Here is a 22,553-nt window from a genome sequence, read left to right as displayed (position 1 = left end):
ATCACATAACTCTACGTGAACCTTGACAGATTCTCGGCATTTTCTGTCCACGAGAATCTGTCCATGAGAGATTATAGAAGAATATAACTGCTTCATGAGCTTAGTTCAACTGTTTTACCCCATCAGAAACCAAAATATGAGCTTGTTTTACACCAATGTTTGTAAACAATGTAATTGTCAACAAACACTGAAAACATGGTTCAAACGATCATGTTGATGTCATGGATGGTCAGTGCTTGCATCCAGAGTGCAATGAATGTTTCGTTTTTTTACCAAGTTACACTACTCAAAAACCACATAATTGGTGGAACGACCCAGACCTGTTTTCTATCCCCCTGGGCTGAGTTCCATTTCAATGACCCTGATTTTCTGTTCCCTTAACCTCTGACTAGGGCCGGGCCTCGACCTTCTCCCTGGCTGTTTGCAGTAAAACACTCAATTATATGAATATTGTGTTGCGCCACAATGAGATATGTGTGTGTGTTTGTGCGTTGCCTTGCGTGCCACAGGCCGGTGCTGTGAGATGCTGGCTGTGTGTGATTGTGTATCCTAACCTCCTTAACCACATTCTTTCCAAAACAAAAGCAGCCAGGTTGGTATTTAGGAAACACTTTGTGGTTTTCCAAGTCCACTCACACCACACACTGAAATCTGTCATGGCCAGGGTCAGAAGGCCTGTTTGGGGGTACACAGAGACAGCGTAAACATTTACAGTATAATAGAGTGTATATGCGAGTGTGAGTGTTTGAGAGTTTTTGTGGTTATGATTATTATATGAGGAGAGAGAGGCGAGGCAGTTATGAAACATAGTGTAGGTAAGTAAATGTCTGTGTATATGTGTGTGCACTGTGTATGTATGGAGTAACAGAGAGAGTACATGTGTTTGTGTGTGGTGGTTATGAAACAGAGAGATTTATAGTTCTAATTACACAACAGAAGACTCTGACCGTCTTACACAAGTACAACCATACTGCCCGTCTAAACTAGATAAAACCAGATAGAAAGATAGATTGCGAGGGAGAAAACAAAATATTAAGAGAAGGTAAAAAGATAAAGAAAAAGACAGTGAGAGAAAGAGAAAGCAAAATAGAGAGTGGGAGAAGAAGGAAAAGAGAAAGAGAAATTGAAGGAAATAGAAGGGAAAAGCAAACTAGCGAGGGAGGGAGAGAGAGAGAGAGAGAGAGAGGGAGAAAGAGAGTGCTGTCTGGAATGTTGAAAGAGCCATTCATTTGCAGACACAACAACCTGGTGATTAGTTTCGGATTTGTCTTGAACTTGCTGCTCTCTGGCTGTGACTAGACTGAGACTGATCATTCAGACTGACTGTGTTTGATTATCAATCAAATCAAAAGTGATTAGAAGTGGTATTTATACAGTTCCTAGTCCCCCTCTCTCCTCTCCTCTTCACTCCTCTCTTCCTTTTGCATTTCCTCCTCCCCCTTCTCCATTCTATATCTGCTCTCCTTTCTTTCCCCTCCCCTCCTCGTCACGTGTGACAGCCAGAGACAGTTTCCCTCAGTCTCATGATGATCTGCAGACCCAGAGGAACAGAGAGAAACAGAGAAATCTGCAGACAGAGAGAGAGACCCAAAACACCCTAGATCCTAGACGGAACATTTTTACAGCTAGTTCATTTCTCAGAACTGTTTTTTACAGACAGACAAAGTAGTGAGGTCAGGTGTATATCCTCACTCTCACATGTGATGCGACATCTTTAATAAACAGAGAAAACAGTTGTTTTGTTGCTGGATCAAATTGGACAAAATCTTTGTATCAAAACAATTTACATTTATGTAATTTAGCAGACACTCTTATCCAGAGCGATGTACAGTAGTGATTAGGGTTAAGTGCCTTGATCAGGGGACACACAGATTTGTCACCAAATTGGCTCGGGGATTATGAACCAGAAACCTTTCGGTTACTGGCCCATCCTGGCCTACCCTGCCACCCCCCCAAAAACAATGCTTTCATTTGTAGATCAGTGCTTGTTTCCTACGTACTATTGGGAGGGTAAGTTCAGTCAGAAGGAAGAAGATTGGGGACACAAGGACAGGGGAATCCTGACAGTGTCTCTCCTGACAGAGGCTTCCATTCATTTGAATGCAAACAATCAAACATGCAACACCGATATCTGCAAAGTACTGCAGTAATGTGTTTCTTCCTATGGTACTGACGCGTTCACATACACATGCAACACACATACATGTCACAACAGTCCAGTCAGTCAGACAGAGGTGATGCAGTCAGTAATTACACTGACAGATGAATGATTAAAGATCTCGAAAGGTCCTATTACACCACAGGTGCTAAAACCTGATCGGGTCACACAGACACACCAGTTGATCCCAGGAAGGGTTTATATGTCTCACCCTCTCAGGCCGTGGTTTCCTGTGCTGCTCTGGCAGGATGATGGTGTGAAAGACTCCAATATCATTTACACTGACACACCCAAACTCACACTGTCATCTGAGATCCGCCAGCTCCACTATGTGTGAGTGTGTATGTGTACTTTCAGAGACTGTTAGAGATCCCTTGGCACTTACCACACAGTGCTAACCCTGGATGTTGTCCTGGCTAAACTCTCCACCTGGCCACTCGCACTCAAACTCTCAACCTTACATAGATCAGTCCAACACCTAAGCCATTAAGACCAGAGTTCTGAACCTGTTCATAGGGTTGCTGGTATTGTGAGGACACTACCATGTTTAGAGGCCTGTATCCCCTTGTCTTGACTCATTCTCCCAGCAAAACATACCTACTGCTTATAACATAGCTAATACTGCCCCCTAGCGCCCAATGTCTGCAACACTACCTATAATATCTATACTGCATTCCGTCCACTCTCTCTGTCTTGCCCCCTGTCTCTGTCTGTCTCCCCCCTCTCTCTGTCTGTCTCACCCCTCTCTCTCCCCCATTCTGTGTCTGTCTCCCCCCTCTCTCTGTCTGTCTCCCCCCTCTCTCTCTCCCCCTCTCTGTGTCTGTCTCCCCCCCTCTCTGTCTGTCTCCCCCCTCTCTCTGTCTGTCTCTCCCCCTCTCTGTCTGTCTCCCCCCTCTCTCCCCCTCTGTCTCCCCCCTCTCTGTCTGTCTCCCCCCCTCTCTGTGTCTGTCTCCCCCCTCTCTCTGTCTGTCTCCCCCCTCTCTCCCCCTCTGTCTCCCCCCTCTCTCTCTCCCCCTCTCTGTGTGGTTAGGTTATTATATTATGACAGATTAAGCACAGCTGTTGGTCTTAATTAGTCAGGTTTAATTAAAGTAGCTGGTGTGGAACTTATACAATGCAGTGAAGACGTGTTTAACGGTAGCTTTAATAGACCATGGCCTCATAAAACACTAAAATACAAGATCATACAAGATAGAGAGACTTTATTTCCTTGCTATGGAGTTTCTTTTACTCAAACGTTCTATATTGGGTTTTCATTTATGTGCACCCCACATGGCCTATTCATACAGACGTGATTCCTGAGATCTTTAAAATAAAGAGATTGAGACAAAGATAAACAAACAATGCATTATTGTATTTGTGTGAGGATACAGCATTATTTTGGTGGTGCCATCGCCACCTTCTGATATATCAGATTTCCTGCTACTGTATTTCTGTGGAACCAAAATAATGGAACCAAAATAATACTGTATCCTCACACAAACACAATAATGCATTGTGTATGAATAAGTGTTTGCATATGAAGTGAATATTCATGGGAAGATTAATCATATCTGGAATGTACCGCTTTTATTTTGCATGCAACTTTACCTCAGACAGATATGGCTAGACATGCATTTAATATACAGTACCAGTCAAATGTTTGGACACACCTACTCCTTCAAGGGTTTTTCTTTATTTTGACTATTTTCTACAGTGTATAATAATAGTGAACACATCAAAACGATGAAATAACACATGGAGTCATGTAGTAACCAAAAAAAGTGTTAAACAAATCAAAATATGTTATATGTAAGATTCTTCAAAGTAGCAACCCTTTGCCTAGATGACAGCTTTAAACACTCTTGGCATTCTCTCAACCAGCTTCATGAGGTAGTCACCTGGAATGCATTTCAATTAACAGGTGTGCCTTGTTAAAAGTTCATTTGTGGAATTTCTTTCCTTTTTAATGCGTTTGAGCCAATCAGTTGTGTTGTGACAAGGTAGGGGTGGTATACAGAAGATAGCCCTATTTGGTAAAAAAACAAGTTCATACTATGTCAAGAACAGCTCAAATAAGCAAAGGAAAAGACAGTCCATAATGACATTAAGACATGAAAGTCAGTCAATGCGGAAAATTTCAAGAACTTTTAAAGTTAAACCATCGTGTCTTTGTGAGACGCAGAGTAGGTGAACGGATGATCTCTGCATGTGTGGTTCCCACCGTGAAGCATGGACGAGGATTTGTGATGGTGTGGGGGTGCTTTGCTCGTGACACTGTCAGTGATTTATTTAGAATTTAAGGAACACTTAACCAGCATGGCTACCACAGCTTCCGTGTGGCGCAGAGATATCCCATCTGGTTTGCGCTTAGTGGGACTATCATTCCTCATGAAGCTGGTTGAGAGAATGCCAAGAGTGTGCAAAGCTGTCATCAAGCCAAAGGTTTTTTACTTTGAAGAATCTCAAATAAAAAATATATTAAACACTTTTTTGATTACTACATGATTCCATGTGTTATTTCATAGGTTTGATGTATTCACTATTATTCTACAATGTAGAAAATAGTCCAAATAAAGAAAAACCCTGAAATGAGTAGGTGTTCTAAAACTTTTGACTGGTAATGTACATAAATTAATTCAGTGTTCTGAACTACTGAAACAGTCAGTAGTTCCTGTTTCGTCCATCCACAGGAAGCCCATCTGTGTTCCGAAGTCAAGCCCATCCCTGACGCGGGAGAAGAAGGCCTCAGGGTGACAGGAGGTGCACAGGGTCACGCTCGGCCTGTCAGTCACTGTGTCATCATGGATATGCTCAGGCAGGACCCCTTCCCTCTGGAGAAGTATTCTGGAATGGAGAACGTGGAAGTTTAAAAACACAGGAAAAGAAGAGACCCTGATCTAAACAATGTAGATTATTCTACTTTAATTATTCCATGGTCAGCGTGCACCTAGGGTGAAATATGTGTTCAGAAGAAATACTGCCCCTTTAGTTTGACTCGCCATCATTCTGCTGGTTAGATTGGTAATCCATTAACCTGATGGGACTAATAATCATTTCAATAGTATCACCCTACACAACCAGTATCCAATCACAGAGATCACTCCCAGGGCATGACCTTTGTCTTTGCAATCAGATGAGTGGCTGGGGGGGAACTGCCTCTATGGTAATAAATCAGGGAGAGCGGTAACCCGGTAACACCCTATAGGAAATCATTCAGGTGACTCTCCAGCCTAGCAGCACCTATCATAAAAACCACATCATAGTTTGACCTCATTATTGACCCTGAGAAGTTATTTCAACTGGGAGTCAATGCTTTTTTTTAATTATCAGTGATTTAAGGACATTATGTCAGAGAAAGAGTGGTAAGGCTCAAGCAACTGAATGTAGACGAAAGTCGAGGAGCGAAGTCGGGTGAAGTGCAACTGCGACAGCCAGAAGTCTGATATTTATAGACTTTTGTAAATATTTTTTTTACCACTTTTTCTCCCCAATGTTCTGATACCCAATTGGTAGTTACAGTCTTGTCCCATCGCTGCAACTCCCGTACAGGAGGTCGAGAGCCATGCGTCGCCTTATGGGTTTCCCGGTCGCGGCCGACTGCGACACAGCCCGGGCTCGAACCTGGATATGTAGTGCCTTAGACCGCTGCGCCACTCGGGAGGCCCGGAAGTCAGATATTAATGTGGTTTTCCAACAGCAAGGCTTAGATCAACATGGCAGTGTTGCCATTGTTTAAAAAACGTTTTTCTTTCTATGTCTCCAACCCCCATATCGCACACTCACAAACTGGCATACTATGTGTGTACATTGTACAATCAATTTGTGACAGAGAGACTCAAATATCACATTCATTTGTATATATCCAGTGTATACACGAATCGCGGCAAAGATGGTTCCTGTTTCAGTCATGTCTTTGATCACGTTTGCGTGGGTAAAAAAAAACAAATGATTGGTTGACAATAGAGCCTCCCACAATGCAGGCGATGGCTGCAGGATGAAGTTGGTGAAGAGCAACTGCAGAAACTTGGTCACAAGATTTTTGTAAAGTTCATGCAGTCGACATATAGGCACAAGTCGGACAATTTTTATCCCCATAATGCAACACTTTGAAAGGCAGTGACCAACGATGTTCACCGGCTTGAGAAAAGGGACCCGCTTGAATGCGCTATTTGTCTATGTGTTGTATAGTTGGCCAAACTAACCTGGTGGCTAGTCGTATGTTGACATGAGGCCTGGTCTCGGCCATGTCAGGAACACAATCAGGGTGGATAGAGTAGAAGTCTGCAGCCTGCTCTCTCTCCAGTGTAAAGCAACAGGCCCCCACCGACGGCCCAATCACCACGGTGACGTCACACGCCCTGCTGCCGAATCCCATCACCATGGCGTTGACTGTAGCCATGGCAACACCCATCAGGGTTCCTTTCCATCCTGAGAGAGGGAAACACAAAGGAACACTTTATAATGATGCACCAGCAGACATCTTTCTACGGAATATTAATACTGTCTTGTACTTAAAGTGTATGTCTCACCAGCGTGAGCTACTCCGATGACCCTGGCCACGGGGTCAGTGAAGAGGAGGGGCATGCAATCAGCTCCTGGCGCCGCTATGACAACACCTCTCTGATTGGTTACGATGCCATCATAGTCGTGTGGCTCCTCTTCCTTTCCCATCACCCATACGTCACTGCCGTGGTTCACCTGGCAGAAACAGCTATTCAGCATTAACCACTTAATGATGTCAGTGATGTTTTCTACAACCCACTGGAGTGAGTGTTTACACGATGTACAGGACATGTGCACTACCTCCCTGTGCCATAACGGTCTAGACCTCAATCAATCAAATGTATTTTATAAAGCCCTTTTTACATCAGCAGTTGTCACAAAGTGCTTTACAGATACCCAGCTTAAAACCCCAAAGAGCAAGCAATGCAGAGGCAGAAGCACAGAAACACTCCCCAAAAGGCTGGAACCTAAGAAAAATCCTAGAGGAACCAGGTTAAGAGGTGTGGCCAGTCAGAGTGCAAATTATGGGGGGCCCAGGGGGTCTCAGACCCTCTGAATGAGACATGAATGCCCCTGAATGCAACAAAGTCAACTTTGGGGGGGGGGGGTCGATAATTAATTCTAATTGAACCATTCTCCTATTTATTTAAAATGCATTTTTTTCTGCTACAGTGGTAAATATTAAAGGAGAATTTTCCTATGTCTGAAGTAAATCTCATTTTTGAATGTAAATGGCCCGTTATAGAAGGGTCCAGACCAATGTTTCCTCTCATTTTTGTTCATCGTCAGCAAATTTCAGGTCTGCTGAGTGCAAACTTGAACGTTGTGAAAATTCTGTGCAACTTCCGGCGCGTGTTTACCGTGAACACAGGCTGTACCTGTTTTAAGTTAAAACTAACAGTGGTCAAGTAGGCTACTGTGGCCATTTGATCATAATGTAGGCCTACCAGAGTGGCCAACCATTAAAAAAAATATATGGAGAAAATGCATCCTATGTTATTTATGAGAAACTTATCCCAGCCGCGATTCACTTCCTCATTGCTTGTTGTGCAGTATCAGGGCACGCAAAATACATGAACAAAATCTTAAAAACACCCAAATATGTCTTTTTAGAAACGGACACACTCTCAGTATAGTGATGTAGGTCTTTAGATGTTGTACACATGAAATTGTGTCATTCTGAACTTTATCCACAACGTTACATTCCCTTTTGTGCAACTCGAGACGTTTACTATAGCGACACGCTCGGCCTGCACCGCTGTGTGGGGGAAACTTGACCAAAAGGGATTATAACTTTACAGATAAAGTTAAGCGTGTGAAGCATATGAAGTTCCATGAAAAAAATAGACCCTCTGAATGTCACAGTATAATTCACACTCTGTAGCCAGTCTTCTTCTGGTTGACCTCTTGAGGCTGTGTTACACTTACATTCAGGGAGGCTACATTCATGTTATTTTCTGTGCTGTGGTACCTTCACCAGGTGCAGGAGTCGGGGGAAGAACCCAGCCTTTTGGGCTAGTCGGCGGATGTTCTCGGCTACGAGGGTCCTGGGGTCTCTGCGTCTGGAGCTACTGAACAGGTTGAGAGAGGAGAGGGTGGAGATGGAGGAAATACCTCCTGTACGTGTGGTGAACCCATGGGAGAAACAGTCTACACACACACACACACACACACACACACACACACACACACACACACACACACACACACACACACACACACACACACACACACACACACACAAAGTGGAGAGAGAAAGTGGAGAGAGAGAGACAAAGTGGAGAGAGAAAGAGAGAACGCAAGTATTTCCCGTGACTGTGCCTCAAAACCAAATGTTTACCTGGCCCACCACTCCACCCTGGAATTGAACAGCCTTCATGACCAGGTCCACCTAAATCAGCTCAATGTAATTGAAGAATCCCAAAAAAATCGGACCACTTCTGGGAAAATTAGAAACCTCTAAACACAACAAAGAGTTATCTATTTAAAATGGAGATGTATGGATAAACCTCTTCTCCAATCTTTTTGTCTCTATAACAAACAGCAAAACATATACATGATCAAATACAAATCTTAGAATCAACTATTAAAGTCTTCTAGAACCCACTGGATTCTCCAATTACATTGAATGAACTACAGGACAAAATACAAACCCTCCAACCCAAAAAGGCCTGTGGTGTTGATGGTATCCTCAATGAAATTATAAAATATACAGACCACAAACTCCAATTGGCTATACTTAAACTCTTTAACATCATCCTTAGCTCTGGCATCTTCCCCAATATTTGGAACCAAGGACTGATCACCCTAATCCACAAAAGTGGAGACAAATTTGACCTCAATAACTACCGTGAGAGCGAGCAACCTTGGGAAAATCCTCTGCATTATCATTAACAACAGACTAGTACATTTCCTCAGTGAAAGCAATGTACGAAGCAAATGTCAAATTGGCTTTTTACCAAATTACCATACGACAGACCACGTATTCACCCTGCACACCCTAATTAACAAACAAACAAACCAAAACAAAGACAAAGTCTTCTGATGCTTTGTTGATTTCAAAAAAGCTTTTGACTCAATTGGGCAGGAGGGTCTGCTATACAAATTGATGGAAAGTGGTGTTGGGGGAAAAACATACGACATTATGAAATCCATGTACACAAACAAAATTGGCAAACCACACACACATTTCTTTCCACAGGGCCGTGGGGTGAGACAGGGATGCAGCTTAAGCCCCACCCTCTTCAACATATATATCAACGAATTGGTGAGGGCACTAGAACGGTCTGCAGCAACCGGCCTCACCCTACTAGAATCTGAAGCCAAATGTCACTGTTTGCTGATGATCTGGTGCTTCTGTCCCCAACCAAGGAGGGCCTACAGCAGCACCTAGATCTTCTGCACAGATTCTGTCAGACCTGGGCCCTGACAGTAAATCTCAGTAAGACAAAAATAATGGTGTTCCAAAAAAGGTCCAGTCATCAGGACCACAAATACAAATTCCATCTAGACACGTTGCCCTAGAGCACACAAAAACTGTGCATACCTCGGCCTAAACATCAGCGCCACAGGTAACTTCCACAAAGCTGTGAGCGATCTGAGAAACAAGGCAAGAAGGGCCTTCTATGCTATCAAAAGGAACATAAAATTCGACAGACCAATTAGGATCTGGCTAAAAATACTTGAATCAATATCATTGCCCTTTATGGTTGTGAGGTCTGGGGTTCGCTCACCAACCAAGAATTCACAAAATGTGACAAACACCAAATTGAAACTCTTCATGCAGAAGAATTCACAAAATGGTCATGTTAATCCCAATCAAATCATGAGAAAACAAAAAAGATAATTACTTGACACATTGGAAAGAATTAACAAACAAAAAAAGAGCAAACTACAGTGCTATTTGGCCCTAAACAGAGAGTACACAGTGGCAGAATACCCGATCACAAAGAAAGCTTTGACTATGTACAGACTCAGTGAGCATAGCCTTGCTATTGAGAAAGGCTGCTGTAAGCAGACCTGGCTCTCAAGAGAAAGCAGACCTGGCTCTCAGAGAAGACAGGCTATGTGCACACTGCCCACAAAATGAGGTGGAAACTGAGCTGCACTTCCTAACCTCCTGCCAAATGTATGACCATATTAGAGACACATATTTCCCTCAGACTACACAGATCCACAAAGAATTGGAAAACAAACCCAATTTTGATTAACTCCCATATCTATTGGGTGAAATACCACAGTGTGCCATCACAGCAGCAAGATGTGTGACCTATTGCCACAAGAAAAGGGCAACCAGTGAAGAACAAACACCATTGTAAATACAACCCATATTTATGTTTATTTATTTTCCCTTTTATATTTTAACTATTTGCACATAATGACATTTGAAATGTCTTTATTATTTTGCAACTTTTGTGAGTGTAATGTTTCCTGTTTATTTCACTTGTGTTTATTATCTATTTCACTTGCTTTGGCAATGTTAACATGTTTCCTATGCCAATAAAGCCCTTACATTGAATTGAATTGAGAGAGAAGAGAGGTGTATAGAGGGAGGGGAGAGGGGTGAAGAGGAAAGAAGGGAGGGACTGTTCACTGGTTGCTGAATGATAGTCCTCAGATAATTCAGCCTAATATTACACTACAGTAATAGATACTGTATTACACACACACCTACCTGAAATGAAAGTGGACCTCAGTATGGTGATGTCTCCTTTAGCAGGTAACTGCTGCAGAAAGCTTCTGACCTCCTCTCTGACCTCACTGACAGGTGGAGCTAAAGGTGAGTCGCATTGCACATGACCAGGGCACGGGCGGTCATTGGATGTGACGTACTCAAATGTATACACCTCCGTGAAAAGTTGCACAATGTATGCTTCAAACATCGGTCTCCTGTTTTTTGAGGTGAACACCCGAACCGTTCGCAAGTCCAGTTGGTCCACCGCTAGTTTGAAACGGTACCAAGACTCCGTAACAGTGGTGTAGTCCAATACGTGGACGTTTGTCTTCTGACTGAAAAACGTTTCCAGCAAAGACACCTTGTTCTCGCCGTTTGGATTACAACGTTGACCGTGTGGTCCGAATAGTAGATATATTTGAAAGCCGATATCGCTCCTACCTGTGACGCTTTTTACTTGCCTCTCCACGCACGAGCTGTGCTGCGGACACCGACAGTGAATTAGATCTATAATGAAGACTTCTGACATGTTGTCAAGTAAATGCAATAATGATATCCAATAAACGGAAAAAACGTAACTACTAGATAAAAGCTTCTCTACAAGTGTGTTATGAATGCTGCATTTCCAGAGGCGATGTGCCTTTTTACGCAAAGAGGAACATATTTCCATGCGTCAACACGCCGCTTTCAGAAACTCCGCTTTCAGAAAAGTTTGAACTTCCTCCTTGAATAGCACTGTTCCCGCCCTCCGGGTTTGTCACTAGTTACCACCGCCACAAAGTCAAAATTGTCTCTATCGTACAAATTCATGAAAACAAAAATGTGCTTTTTGGTCTTAATTTAATGTCAGGGTCAGGCATAATGTTAGCAGCGTGGTTAGGGTTAGGTTTCAAATCAGATTTTAAGAAGATAAATTGTAGAAATAGGCGGGGGTTTAGCCATAATTATAACTTTGTAGCTGTGGTAACTAGTGACGTCCGCCCTCCGCGGAAATTCCAGCGCGGGGTTTCTGCGATGGACTGTACACCGGTAAACAGCGGTAACCCAATATAATCTTTGACCTTTCTGACTGTTCCTCTTCAATCCCTTTTATTGTTTTGAAGACGCATAACTTCCTCATAGCCATATCATATCATTCATACTGTATCAATAATGTCTGGCCATGTTTGTGCTGGTCTGGTTTAGATGAAGAGGAAGTAGGCTACTGTAAATACAAACAAGACAACAGACAAGTACAGCAGGTGTGCTGTGTCAGGTGATTATGACTCAGCTCATCTGTCTTCTCCAGGTCTCAATTGCAGGATGTCAAATTTAATCGAAAAGTAGTGTACAAGGCCTATGGAAAGTCTACACCCACCAGGATTTCTTCACATTTTATTGTGTTACAAAGTGGGATTGATTTAATTTTCTTTTTTTCCCCAACAATCTACACAAAATATGCAAAGTGGAAGAGAAATTATTTTTAAAAAATGGTATTAATGAAAAATAAAACACTAATATACCTTGATTAGATAAGTATCCACCCCCCTGAATCAATACATGTTAAAAACACATTTGGCTGTGATTACAGCTGTGAGTCTTCTTGGGCAAGTTTCATAAGACCTTTACACACTTGCATTGTGCAATATTTGCCCATTATTCTTTTCAAATTTCTTCAAGCTCTGTCAAGGTGTTGGGGATCATGGCGAGACAGCAATTTTCAAGTCTTGCCACAGATTTTCAAGCAGATTTAAGTCAAAACTGTAACTTGTCTACGAAGGAACGTAGGAACATTCACTGTGTAGATTTGGCTTTGTGTTGTAGGTTAAAAAGATGCTATAAGATGAATTCCTCTCCCAGCGTCTGTTGTAAGCAGGCTGAAACAGGTTTTCCTCTAGGATTTTGCCTGTGCTTAGGTCTATCCTCTTTCTTTTCATCCTGACTAACTACCCAGCCTTTGCCGATGTCAAGCATACCCATACCATGATGCAGCCACCACCATGCTTAAAAATAATGAGGCAGTTACTCAGTGATGTGTTTAGTGTTTATTTTTTGTATTACTTTAGTACCTGCATGTTTTGGACTATTTTAATTCTGTATATTTCTATTCTTCTTTTCATTCTGTCATTTAGGCCATTATTGTGGAGCCACTACAATGTTGTTGATCCATCCTCAGTTTTCTACTATCACAGCCATTGAACTAGCTGTTATAAAATCAATTCATTGTGACATCCCTAAGTAGTTTCCTTCTTATCCTGCAGCTCAGTGCAGAAGGAAGATGGCATCTTTGATGTGTCTGGATGGTTTAATACGAAATGTTTCAGTCTGGTTTTAGAACCCATCATAGCACTGAGACTGCACTTGTGAAGGTGGTACAGTGCCTTGCGAAAGTATTCGGCCCCCTTGAACTTTTCGACCTTTTGCCACATTTCAGGCTTCAAACATAAAGATATAAAACTGTAATTTTCTGTGAAGAATCAACAACAAGTGGGACACAATCATGAACTGGAACGAAATTTATTGGATATTTCAAACTTGTTTAACAAATAAAAAACTGAAAAATTGGGCGCGCTAAATTATTCAGCCCCTTTACTTTCAGTGCAGCAAACTCTCTCCAGAAGTTCAGTGAGGATCTCTGAATGATCCAATGTTGACCTAAATGACTAATGATGATAAATAGAATCCACTTGTGTGTAATCAAGTCTCCGTATAAATGCACCTGCTCTGTGATAGTCTCAGAGGTCCGTTTAAAGCGCAGAGAGCATCATGAAGAACAAGGAACACACCAGGCAGGTCCGAGATACTGTTGTGGAGAAGTTTAAAGCCGGATTTGGATACAAAAAGATTTCCCAAGCTTTAAACATCCCAAGGAGCACTGTGCAAGCGATAATATTGAAATGGAAGGAGTATCAGACCACTGCAAATCTACGAAGACCCGGCCGTCCCTCTAAACTTTCAGCTCATACAAGGAGAAGACTGATCAGAGATGCAGCCAAGAGGCCCATGATCACTCTGGATGAACTGCAGAGATCTACAGCTGAGGTGGGAGACTCTGTCCATAGGACAACAATCAGTCGTATACTGCACAAATCTGGCCTTTATGGAAGAGTGGCAAGAAGAAAGCCATTTCTTAAAGATATCCATAAAAAGTGTCGTTTAAAGTTTGCCACTAGCCACCTGGGAGACACACCAAACATGTGGAAGAAGGTGCTCTGGTCAGATGAAACCAAAATCGAACTTTTTGGCAACAATGCAAAACGTTATGTTTGGCGTAAAAGCAACACAGCTCATCACCCTGAACACACCATCCCCACTGTCAAACATGGTGGTGGCAGCATCATGGTTTGGACCTGCTTTTCTTCAGCAGGGGCAGGGAAGATGGTTAAAATTGATGGGAAGATGGATGGAGCCAAATACAGGACCATTCTGGAAGAAAACCTGATGGAGTCTGCAAAAGACCTGAGACTGGGACGGAGATTTGTCTTCCAACAAGACAATGATCCAAAACATAAAGCAAAATCTACAATGGAATGGTTCACAAATAAACATATCCAGGTGTTAGAATGGCCAAGTCAAAGTCCAGACCTGAATCCAATCGAGAATCTGTGGAAAAAACTGAAAACTGCTGTTCACAAACGCTCTCCATCCAACCTCACTGAGCTCGAGCTGTTTTGCAAGGAGGAATGGGCAAAAATTTCAGTCTCTCGATGTGCAAAACTGATAGAGACATACCCCAAGCGACTTACAGCTGTAATCGCAGCAAAAGGTGGCGCTACAAAGTATTAACTTAAGGGGGCTGAATAATTTTGCACGCCCAATTTTTCAGTTTTTTATTTGTTAAAAAAGTTTTAAATATCCAAAAAATTTCGTTCCACTTCATGATTGTGTCCCACTTGTTGTTGATTCTTCACAAAAAATTACAGTTTTATATCTTTATGTTTGAAGCCTGAAATGTGGCAAAAGGTCGAAAAGTTCAAGGGGGCCGAATACTTTCGCAAGGCACTGTAAGTGACCTTTTAATGGCGTCAGACCGAGGCTCTGCATCTGTCCTCGTGCTCCTAGACCTTAGTGCTGCTTTTGATACCATCGATCACCACATTCTTTTGGAGAGATTGGAAACCCAAATTGGTCTACACGGACAAGTTCTGGCCTGGTTTAGATCTTATCTGTCGGGAAGATATCAATTTGTCTCAGTGAATGGTTTGTCCTCTGACAAATCAACTGTACATTTCGGTGTTCCTCAAGGTTCAGTTTTAGGACCACTATTGTTTTCACTATATATTTTACCTCTTGGTCATTCGAAAACATAATGTTAACTTTCACTGCTATGCGGATGACACACAGCTGTACATTTCAATGAAACATGGTGAAGCCCCAAAATTGCCCTCGCTGGAAGCCTGTGTATAAGACATAAGGAAGTGGATGGCTGCAAACTTCCTACTTTTAAACTCGGACGAAACAGAGATGCTTGTTCTAGGTCCCAAGAAACAAAGAGATCTTCTGTTGAATCTGACAATTAATCTTGATGGTTGTACAGTTGTCTCAAATAAAACTGTGAAGGACCTCGGCGTTACTCTGGACCTTGATCTCTCTTTTGATGAACATATCAAGACTGTTTCAAGGACAGCTTTTTTCCATTTACGTAACATTGCAAAAATCTGAAAATTTCTGTCCAAAAATGATGCAGAAAAATTAATCCATGCTTTTGTTACTTCTAGGTTAGACTACTGCAATGCTCTACTTTCCGGCTACCCAGATAAAGCACTAAATAAACTTAAGTTAGTGCTAAATACGGCTGCTAGAATCCTGACTAGAACCAAAAAATTTGATCAAATTACTCCAGTGCTAGCCTCCCTTTACTGGCTTCCTGTTAAGGCAAGGGCTGATTTCAAGGTTTTACTGCTAACCTACAAAGCATTACATGGGCTTGCTCTTACCTATCTTTCCGATTTGGTCCTGCCGTACATACCTACACGTACGCTACGGTCACCAGACGCAGGCCTCCTAATTGTCCCTAGAATTTCTAAGCAAACGGCTGGAGGCAGGGCTTTCTCCTATAGAGCTCCATTTTTATGGAATGGTCTGCCTACCCATGTGAGAGACGCAGACTCGGTCTCAACCTTTAAGTCTTTATTGAAGACTCATCTCTTCAGTAGGTCCTGTGATTGAGTGTAGTCTGGCCCAGGAGTGTGAAGGTGAATGGAAAGGCATTGGAGCAACGAACTGCCCTTGCTGTCTCTGCCTGGCCGGTTACCCTCTCTCCACTGGGATTCTCTGCCTCTAACCCTATTACAGGGGCTGAGTCACTGGCTTACTGGTGCTCTTGCATGCCATCCCTAGGAGGGGTGCGTCACTTGAGTGGGTTGAGTCACTGACGTGGTCTTCCTGTCTGGGCTGGCGCCCACCCTTGGGTTGTGCTGTGGCAGAGATTTTTGTGGGCTATACTTGGCTTTGTCTCAGGATGGTAAGTTGGTGATTGAAGATATCCCTCTAGAGGTGTGGGGGCTGTGCTTCGGCAAAGTGGGTGGGGTTATATCCTGCCTGTTTGGCCCTGTCCGGGGGTATCATCGGATGGGGTCACAGTGTCTCCTGACCCCTCCTGTCTCAGCCTCCAGTATTTATGCTGCACTAGTTTATGTGTCGGGGGGCAAGGGTCAGTCTGTTATATCTGGAGTATTTCTCCAATCTTATCCGGTGTCCTGTGTGAATTTAAGTATGCTCTCTCTCATTCTTTCTTTCTTTCTTTCTCCCTCTCGGAGGACCTGAGCCCTAGGACCATGCCTCAGGACTATCTGGCATGATGACTCCTTGTTGTCCCCAGTCCACCTGGCCATGCTGCTGCTCCAGTTTCAACTGTTCTTCCTGCGGCTATGGAACACTGACCTGTTCACTGTGATTACTATTATTTGACCATGCTGGTCATTTATGAACATTTGAACATCTTGGCCATGTTCTGTTATAATCTTCACCTGGCACAGCCAGAAGAGGACTGGCCACCCCTCATAGCCTGGTTCCTCTCTAGGTTTCTTCCTAGGTTGTGGCCTTTCTAGGTAGTTTTTCCTAGCCACCGTGCTTCTACACCCGCATTGCTTGCTGTTTGGGGTTTTAGGCTGGGTTTCTGTACAGCACTTTGATATATCAGCTGATGTAAGAAGGGCTATATAAATACATTTGATTTGATTTGATTTGATTTAATACATCCAATCATCCATAGCCTAATTATTAACTTGACCATGCTTAAAGATAATATTCAATGTCTGATTTGTTATTGTTATCCATGTACCAATCACTACCCTTCTTTATGAGGCTTTCGAAAACCTCCCTGGACTTTGTAGTTGAACCTGTGCTTGACTGAGGGACCTTTCAGATGTTGTATGTATGGGGGACAGAGGAAGATAATTAAAAAAGAATGCCAGCCCCTATTATTTAGAGTCCATATAACTTATTAGGAGATCGAGATGAAGAATAGCTGCCCCACCCTGGTGCCTGATCTACCTGCGCCTACATCACTGGGACTGCCTGTGTCTGCTTTGTCGTCGAGTTTGGCTCCTTTCCCTTTCTCTGGATCTAACGGGGCTCTGCCTTCTGTGGGAGGTTTGGACCTATCGCTGGGAGCTGCGGGCGTACGCTATCCTGCTTCTTGTGGCCATTGTATCGGGCAGTTCAATGGTAAGAAATGTCTCAGTACCTGGAGAAAAAACTTTGTGCTATCCATGAGCGTGAGTACACAACAAAATTAAGAAGAACTGATTGGGTCTCTGCTTAACACCAACAAACGCCCCATAATATCTGGCCATGTGCCCTCCTTAAATCATGGCATTGAACAGTTCAGCAGACTTTTAGCCCTCCATAACTGGCTACGTGACTATTGCAGCTCTGTGTGTGTAAAATGTATTAACAATTTTGATACACTCTGGAAACAAAGCTCATTTTATAAGGAAGATGGGATCCACCCAAATCATTTGGGTTCCTGGATCCTTTTACAGCATTATAAGGCTGCGTTGAGACAATGACTTATCAATGACCCAAGCCCAGCTCAGTTAATCCCTACCATTGTGTCGCTGAGTTGTCATAATGCTTCAGCAAATTAACATTATCCTAGGGTCATTGGTAGACAATGTAAGTAACCTATTTTATGTCCCTCTAACTGCCCTGAATGCCACTGCTGATCCTACAGCTATTGTATGCTGTAATCATGTGCCTATGAACCAGAGTTATACTATTACCACTGAGGCGGTGTGCCCTAGTAGGTAGTCCACTGTGTGCAGCTCACCCTACACTAACATAAATAACATGAGCATGTCAACTTCTGCTAAGCTTTCCAGTTAAGCAATGAGAACAATCAAGCATCCCAGAAAAGTGCTGAAAATAGCCCACATTATCATGTGTAGCTTAAGAAACAAGGTTCATGAAATCAATAACTTGCTAGTAACAGATGACATTCATATTCTGAAAATATCTGAAACGTACTTTATATTACCTTTGATGATACAGTGGTAACAATACATGGTTATAACATCTACAGAAAATACAGAAATGCCAATGGTGGAGGTGTTGCTGTTTATATTCAGAACCACATTCCTTTAAAGCTTAGAGAGGATCTCATGTTAAATACTGTTGATATGTAATATGGTAATATGGCTACAGGTTCATCTGCCTTACCTAAAGTCCATTCTTGTGGGAAGCTGCTGTAGACCACCAAGTAGTAACAGTCAGTATTTGGATAACATGTGTGAAATGCTTGATAATGTACAGTGCATTCTGAAAGTATTCAGACTCCTTGACCTTTTCCACATTTTGTTACGTTACAGCCTTATTCTAAAATGTCTAAAATTGATAAAATATTTTTTTTTCCTTAGCTATCAACACACAATAATGTAAAAACTGTTTTTTAGAAATTATAAAAATGTATTAAAAATAAAAAACAGAAATACCTTATTTACATAAGTATTCAGCCTCTTTGCTATGAGACTCTGAATTGAGCTCAGGAGCATCCTGTTTCCATTGATCATCCGTGAGATGTTTCTACAACTTGATTGGAATCAACCTGTGGTAAATTAAATTATTTGGACATGTTTTGGAAAGGCACACGCCTGTCTATGTAAGGTCCCACAGTTGACAGTGCATGTCAGAGCAAAAACCAAGCCATGAGGTTGAAGGAATTGTACATAGACCCCCGAGACAGGATTGTGTTGAGGCACAGATCTGGGGAATAGTACCAAAACATTTCTGTAGCATTGAAGGTCCCCAAGAACACAGTGACATCCATCATTCTTAAAAGGAAGATGTTTGGAACCACCAAGGCTCTTCCTAGAGCTGGCCGCCCGGCCAAACTGAGCAATCGGGGAGAAGGGCCTCTTGGTCAAGGAGGTAACCAAGAACCTGATGGTCACTCTGACAGAGCTCTAGAGTTCCTTTGTGGACAACCATCTCTGCAGCACTCCACCAATCAGGCCTTTATGGTAGAGTGGCCAGACGGAAGCCACTCAGTAAAAGGCACATGACATCATGATTCTCTGGTTTGATGAAACCAAGATTGAACTCTCTGGCCTGAATGCTCTGGAAACCTGGCACCATCCCTACGGTGAAGCATGGTGGTGGCAGCATCATGCTGTGTGGATGTTTTTCAGTGGCAGGGACTGGGAGACTAGTCAGGATCGAGGCAAAGATGAACAGAGCAAAGTACAGGGAGATCCTTGATGAAAACCTACTCCAGCTCAGGACCTCAGACAGGGGCGATGCTTCACCTTCCAACAGGACAATGACCCTAAGCACACAGCCAAGACAACGCAGGAGTGGTTTCGGGACAAGTATCTGAATGTACTTGAGTAGCCCAGCCAGAGCCCGGACTTGAACCCGATTGAACATCTCTGGAGAGACCTGAAAATTGCTGTCCAGCAACGCTCCCAATCCCACCTGACAGAATGTGAGTTAGTTAATCCTCCCGTGTATGATAGTTTTTGCCTGCCTCACTAATGACGTCTTTTGCCTATTCCCTGTCTATACTTTAGCCTATTGAATTTCCTGTTATCAACCTATTGCCTGATCTCCCGGACTATGATACTAGCCTTTTCTCTGTCGGTACCGTTGCCCTTTTGGACCCCCTGTGTATGACCTTCTGCCTGCCCCTGGACCCAGTTATCTGCCTCCTACTGTGGTCCTTTGCAATCAACACCTGCTGCGCCCTGCGCTTGAAACCAGCTCTCTGTCTCCCCTCGTGTTCATTACACCATCCCTATGGTCCTAGATGACTTGGCTGTGGAATGAGAGTGTGTGTTGGTCCACAGGTCCAGTTTAAAAAAAAAAGGAGAGCCTCACACTCTAGGAGCTCAGATGCAATCATTTAACCTAATAACAAGCTGTCTTCATCAGGGTATAATGACAAACACTGCCTGTCACTAGTTTATATAGTGTCAAAGGACACACACAGGTGTCTGTAATCATGGATGGATTTGGCTTGATTCCATTGGTTGATCTATAGATAAATAGAACATTTCAAAAAGCATGAATGAATAACATATGGTTATAAATACAATTTGGCTACATAGGCCTATAAATATTTCACAATGGATCGCAAAATCACAGTAATCACAAGAATGGCTTCAGATCAAAGTCTACGTTGAGACTGAAGGGAGCAGGGGTCTGTAAAGATCCAGGCAGCCTCTCGTTTTAACAATACATTGTCAAGGTCACCCCCTCTCCTAGACAGGGTGACGCGCTCGATGCTGAAATAGCGAAGGGACGAAATAGAGTAGTTCACTTCCAAAAAGTGGGCCGCAGGTCCAGGACTTGATCACATTGGCTGTGTTGTCTGGGCTGATGCATATCTCTGAGCCACAGTTATTATGAAGGACCCAGGGTCAGGTGGTGTTGTACTTTTTGTGCATGTGTGAGCGATGGATGTAGCCAGCTGACAGCATCATTTTGTGTAGAGATTGTGTGTGCTTGCATTTATGTGTGTGTGTGTGTGTGTGTGTGTGTGTGTGTGTGTGTGTGTGTGTGTGTGTGTGTGTGTGTGTGTGGGTGTGTGTGTGTGTGTGTGTGTGTGTGAGAAATAGAGGTAGCTACCTCCTGAGAGCATCTCTCTCCCTTCTCTCTTCCAGCCCCTCCCCCAGTCTCCTGTGTAACGACATTGAATAGGTACAATAAGATACTATGAGATCCTCAATGGAATGACAGTGTGCATGAAGGTGTCAGATTAGATTATAGAGTTTAATAGTCACGTGTACAGGGTTGCAGATGTAATTACAAGGTACAGTGAAATGATGCAGGCCAATGCAGGACAAACTGAAATAAAACAAATCAAATATAATAAAAATAGATAAGAATAAAAATATAAATAATAATATAAACATATTAACAACTGTGGCAATGATAAATGTCCATTGGGGTGGGGGCAGGGTAAATATCCTATAGCTGGAGTAGCATGGGGGGATGGGGTGGGAAGACCAGGGGAGCAGGTGGTGGGACAGGGGGATTAGGTAGTTGACTAGTGGTGGCTATTCAGCATGATAATGTCCATTGGAGTGGGGGCAGGAAGTTCGGAGAGGCCGGGGGAAGGCAGTGGGAGTAGGTAGCTGACTAGTGGTGGCTGTTCAGCAGCCTGATGGTCTGGGGGTAGAAGCTATTGGCCAGTTTTACAGTCTTTTGCCATGATGCTCCTATACTGCCCACATCTGACTGATGGAAACAGGGAGAACAGGCCATGGCACAGGTGGCCGAGTTTCCTGATGATCTTCTTGGCCTTCCTGTTACACGTGGTGTTGTAGGTGTCCTGGAGGGCAGTGTACCCAATGGTGCGTTCGGCTGAGCGTACCACCCTCTGTAGCGCCTTTCGGTCCGCGGCGATGGAGTTGCCCTATCAGGCTGTGATGCAACCCAACAGTATGCTCTCGATGGTGCTCCTGTAGAACACTGTGAGGGCCCTCGTGGGACAGGCCAAATTTCTTCAGCATCCTGAAGTTGAAGAGTCGCTGTCATGCCTTCTTCACCACAGTGTCCAGTAGAGGTGTGTGTGTGTGTGTGTCTGTGTGTGTGTGTGTGTGTGTGTGTGTGTGTGTGTGTGTGTGTGTGTGTGTGTGTGTGTGTGTGTGTGTGTGGGGGTGTCTGTGTGTGTGTGTGTGTGTGTGTGTGTGTGTGTGTGTGTGTGTGTGTGTGTGTGTGTGTGTGCGTGCACACATACACATGCAAGTCTTGTGCACATGGTTTTGTATGAGTGTGCGTGCAAATAGGAGTGTGTGCACAAGTGTATGAGTGTAACACATGTTATTTGATGTGTATTTAGAGTGCATACATGTTGTGTGTAAGTATGTACAGAAATGAAATGAATATATTTCAATAAGGAAACAACAAAAGAGAACAGAAACATATCACAACGAAACAAAACAAAAACACTAACAGCTGCAAAGTCTATGTCGTCTCTCTGGTTGTGGCGCAGGGTGACACATTTAGCTGCTGCTCCTCTCCGAGAGGATAGGGGGTTTATGTTCATCAGGGATCTGTTTATATTTGGTATATTTTAAGAAAATATGGATAGTATGTTTCCATTATGTTGTCATATCGTGGGTTGGAACACAGGAAGTGCATCTCAGTTTCTACTTGGTGTAAATCCAAATAGACCCCTTTCTATGTTTGCAAACATTGTTGCACGAGGGCGATGCGCACAAGTTGGTGGCAGAACAAGGGGAGTTCTTACAGCACGCCAGCAAAAAACCCATCTATTTACATGTTGGTTATGAGTGGATTATAATTGGATTT

The 22,553-nt window shown here is 43.1% G+C and overlaps 1 protein-coding gene across 1 annotated transcript; it reads right to left on the bottom strand.

Annotated features, from left to right (window-relative positions):
* Positions 1-3,218: 3,218 nt before the first annotated feature.
* Positions 3,219-11,547, bottom strand: lacc1 (laccase domain multifunctional purine nucleosidase 1). The gene is made up of 5 exons (XM_014173915.3): positions 10,818-11,547; positions 8,115-8,293; positions 6,670-6,838; positions 6,343-6,568; positions 3,219-4,984 (listed from the first exon to the last, which is right to left on the bottom strand). Exons 1-5 carry the CDS (start codon positions 11,485-11,487, stop codon positions 4,777-4,779), a joined length of 1,452 nt encoding a protein of 483 aa, XP_014029390.3. The 5' UTR covers positions 11,488-11,547; the 3' UTR covers positions 3,219-4,776.
* Between the last annotated feature and the right edge of the window lie 11,006 nt (positions 11,548-22,553).

This window comes from Salmo salar, chromosome 25 (assembly GCF_965601325.2).
Source record: "Salmo salar chromosome 25, fSalSal1, whole genome shotgun sequence".
In the NCBI taxonomy this organism is placed as follows: Eukaryota; Metazoa; Chordata; class Actinopteri; order Salmoniformes; family Salmonidae; genus Salmo; species Salmo salar.
The sequence above is the reverse complement of the archived record's forward strand: the minus strand, read 5'-3'. Positions and strand labels throughout refer to the sequence as shown.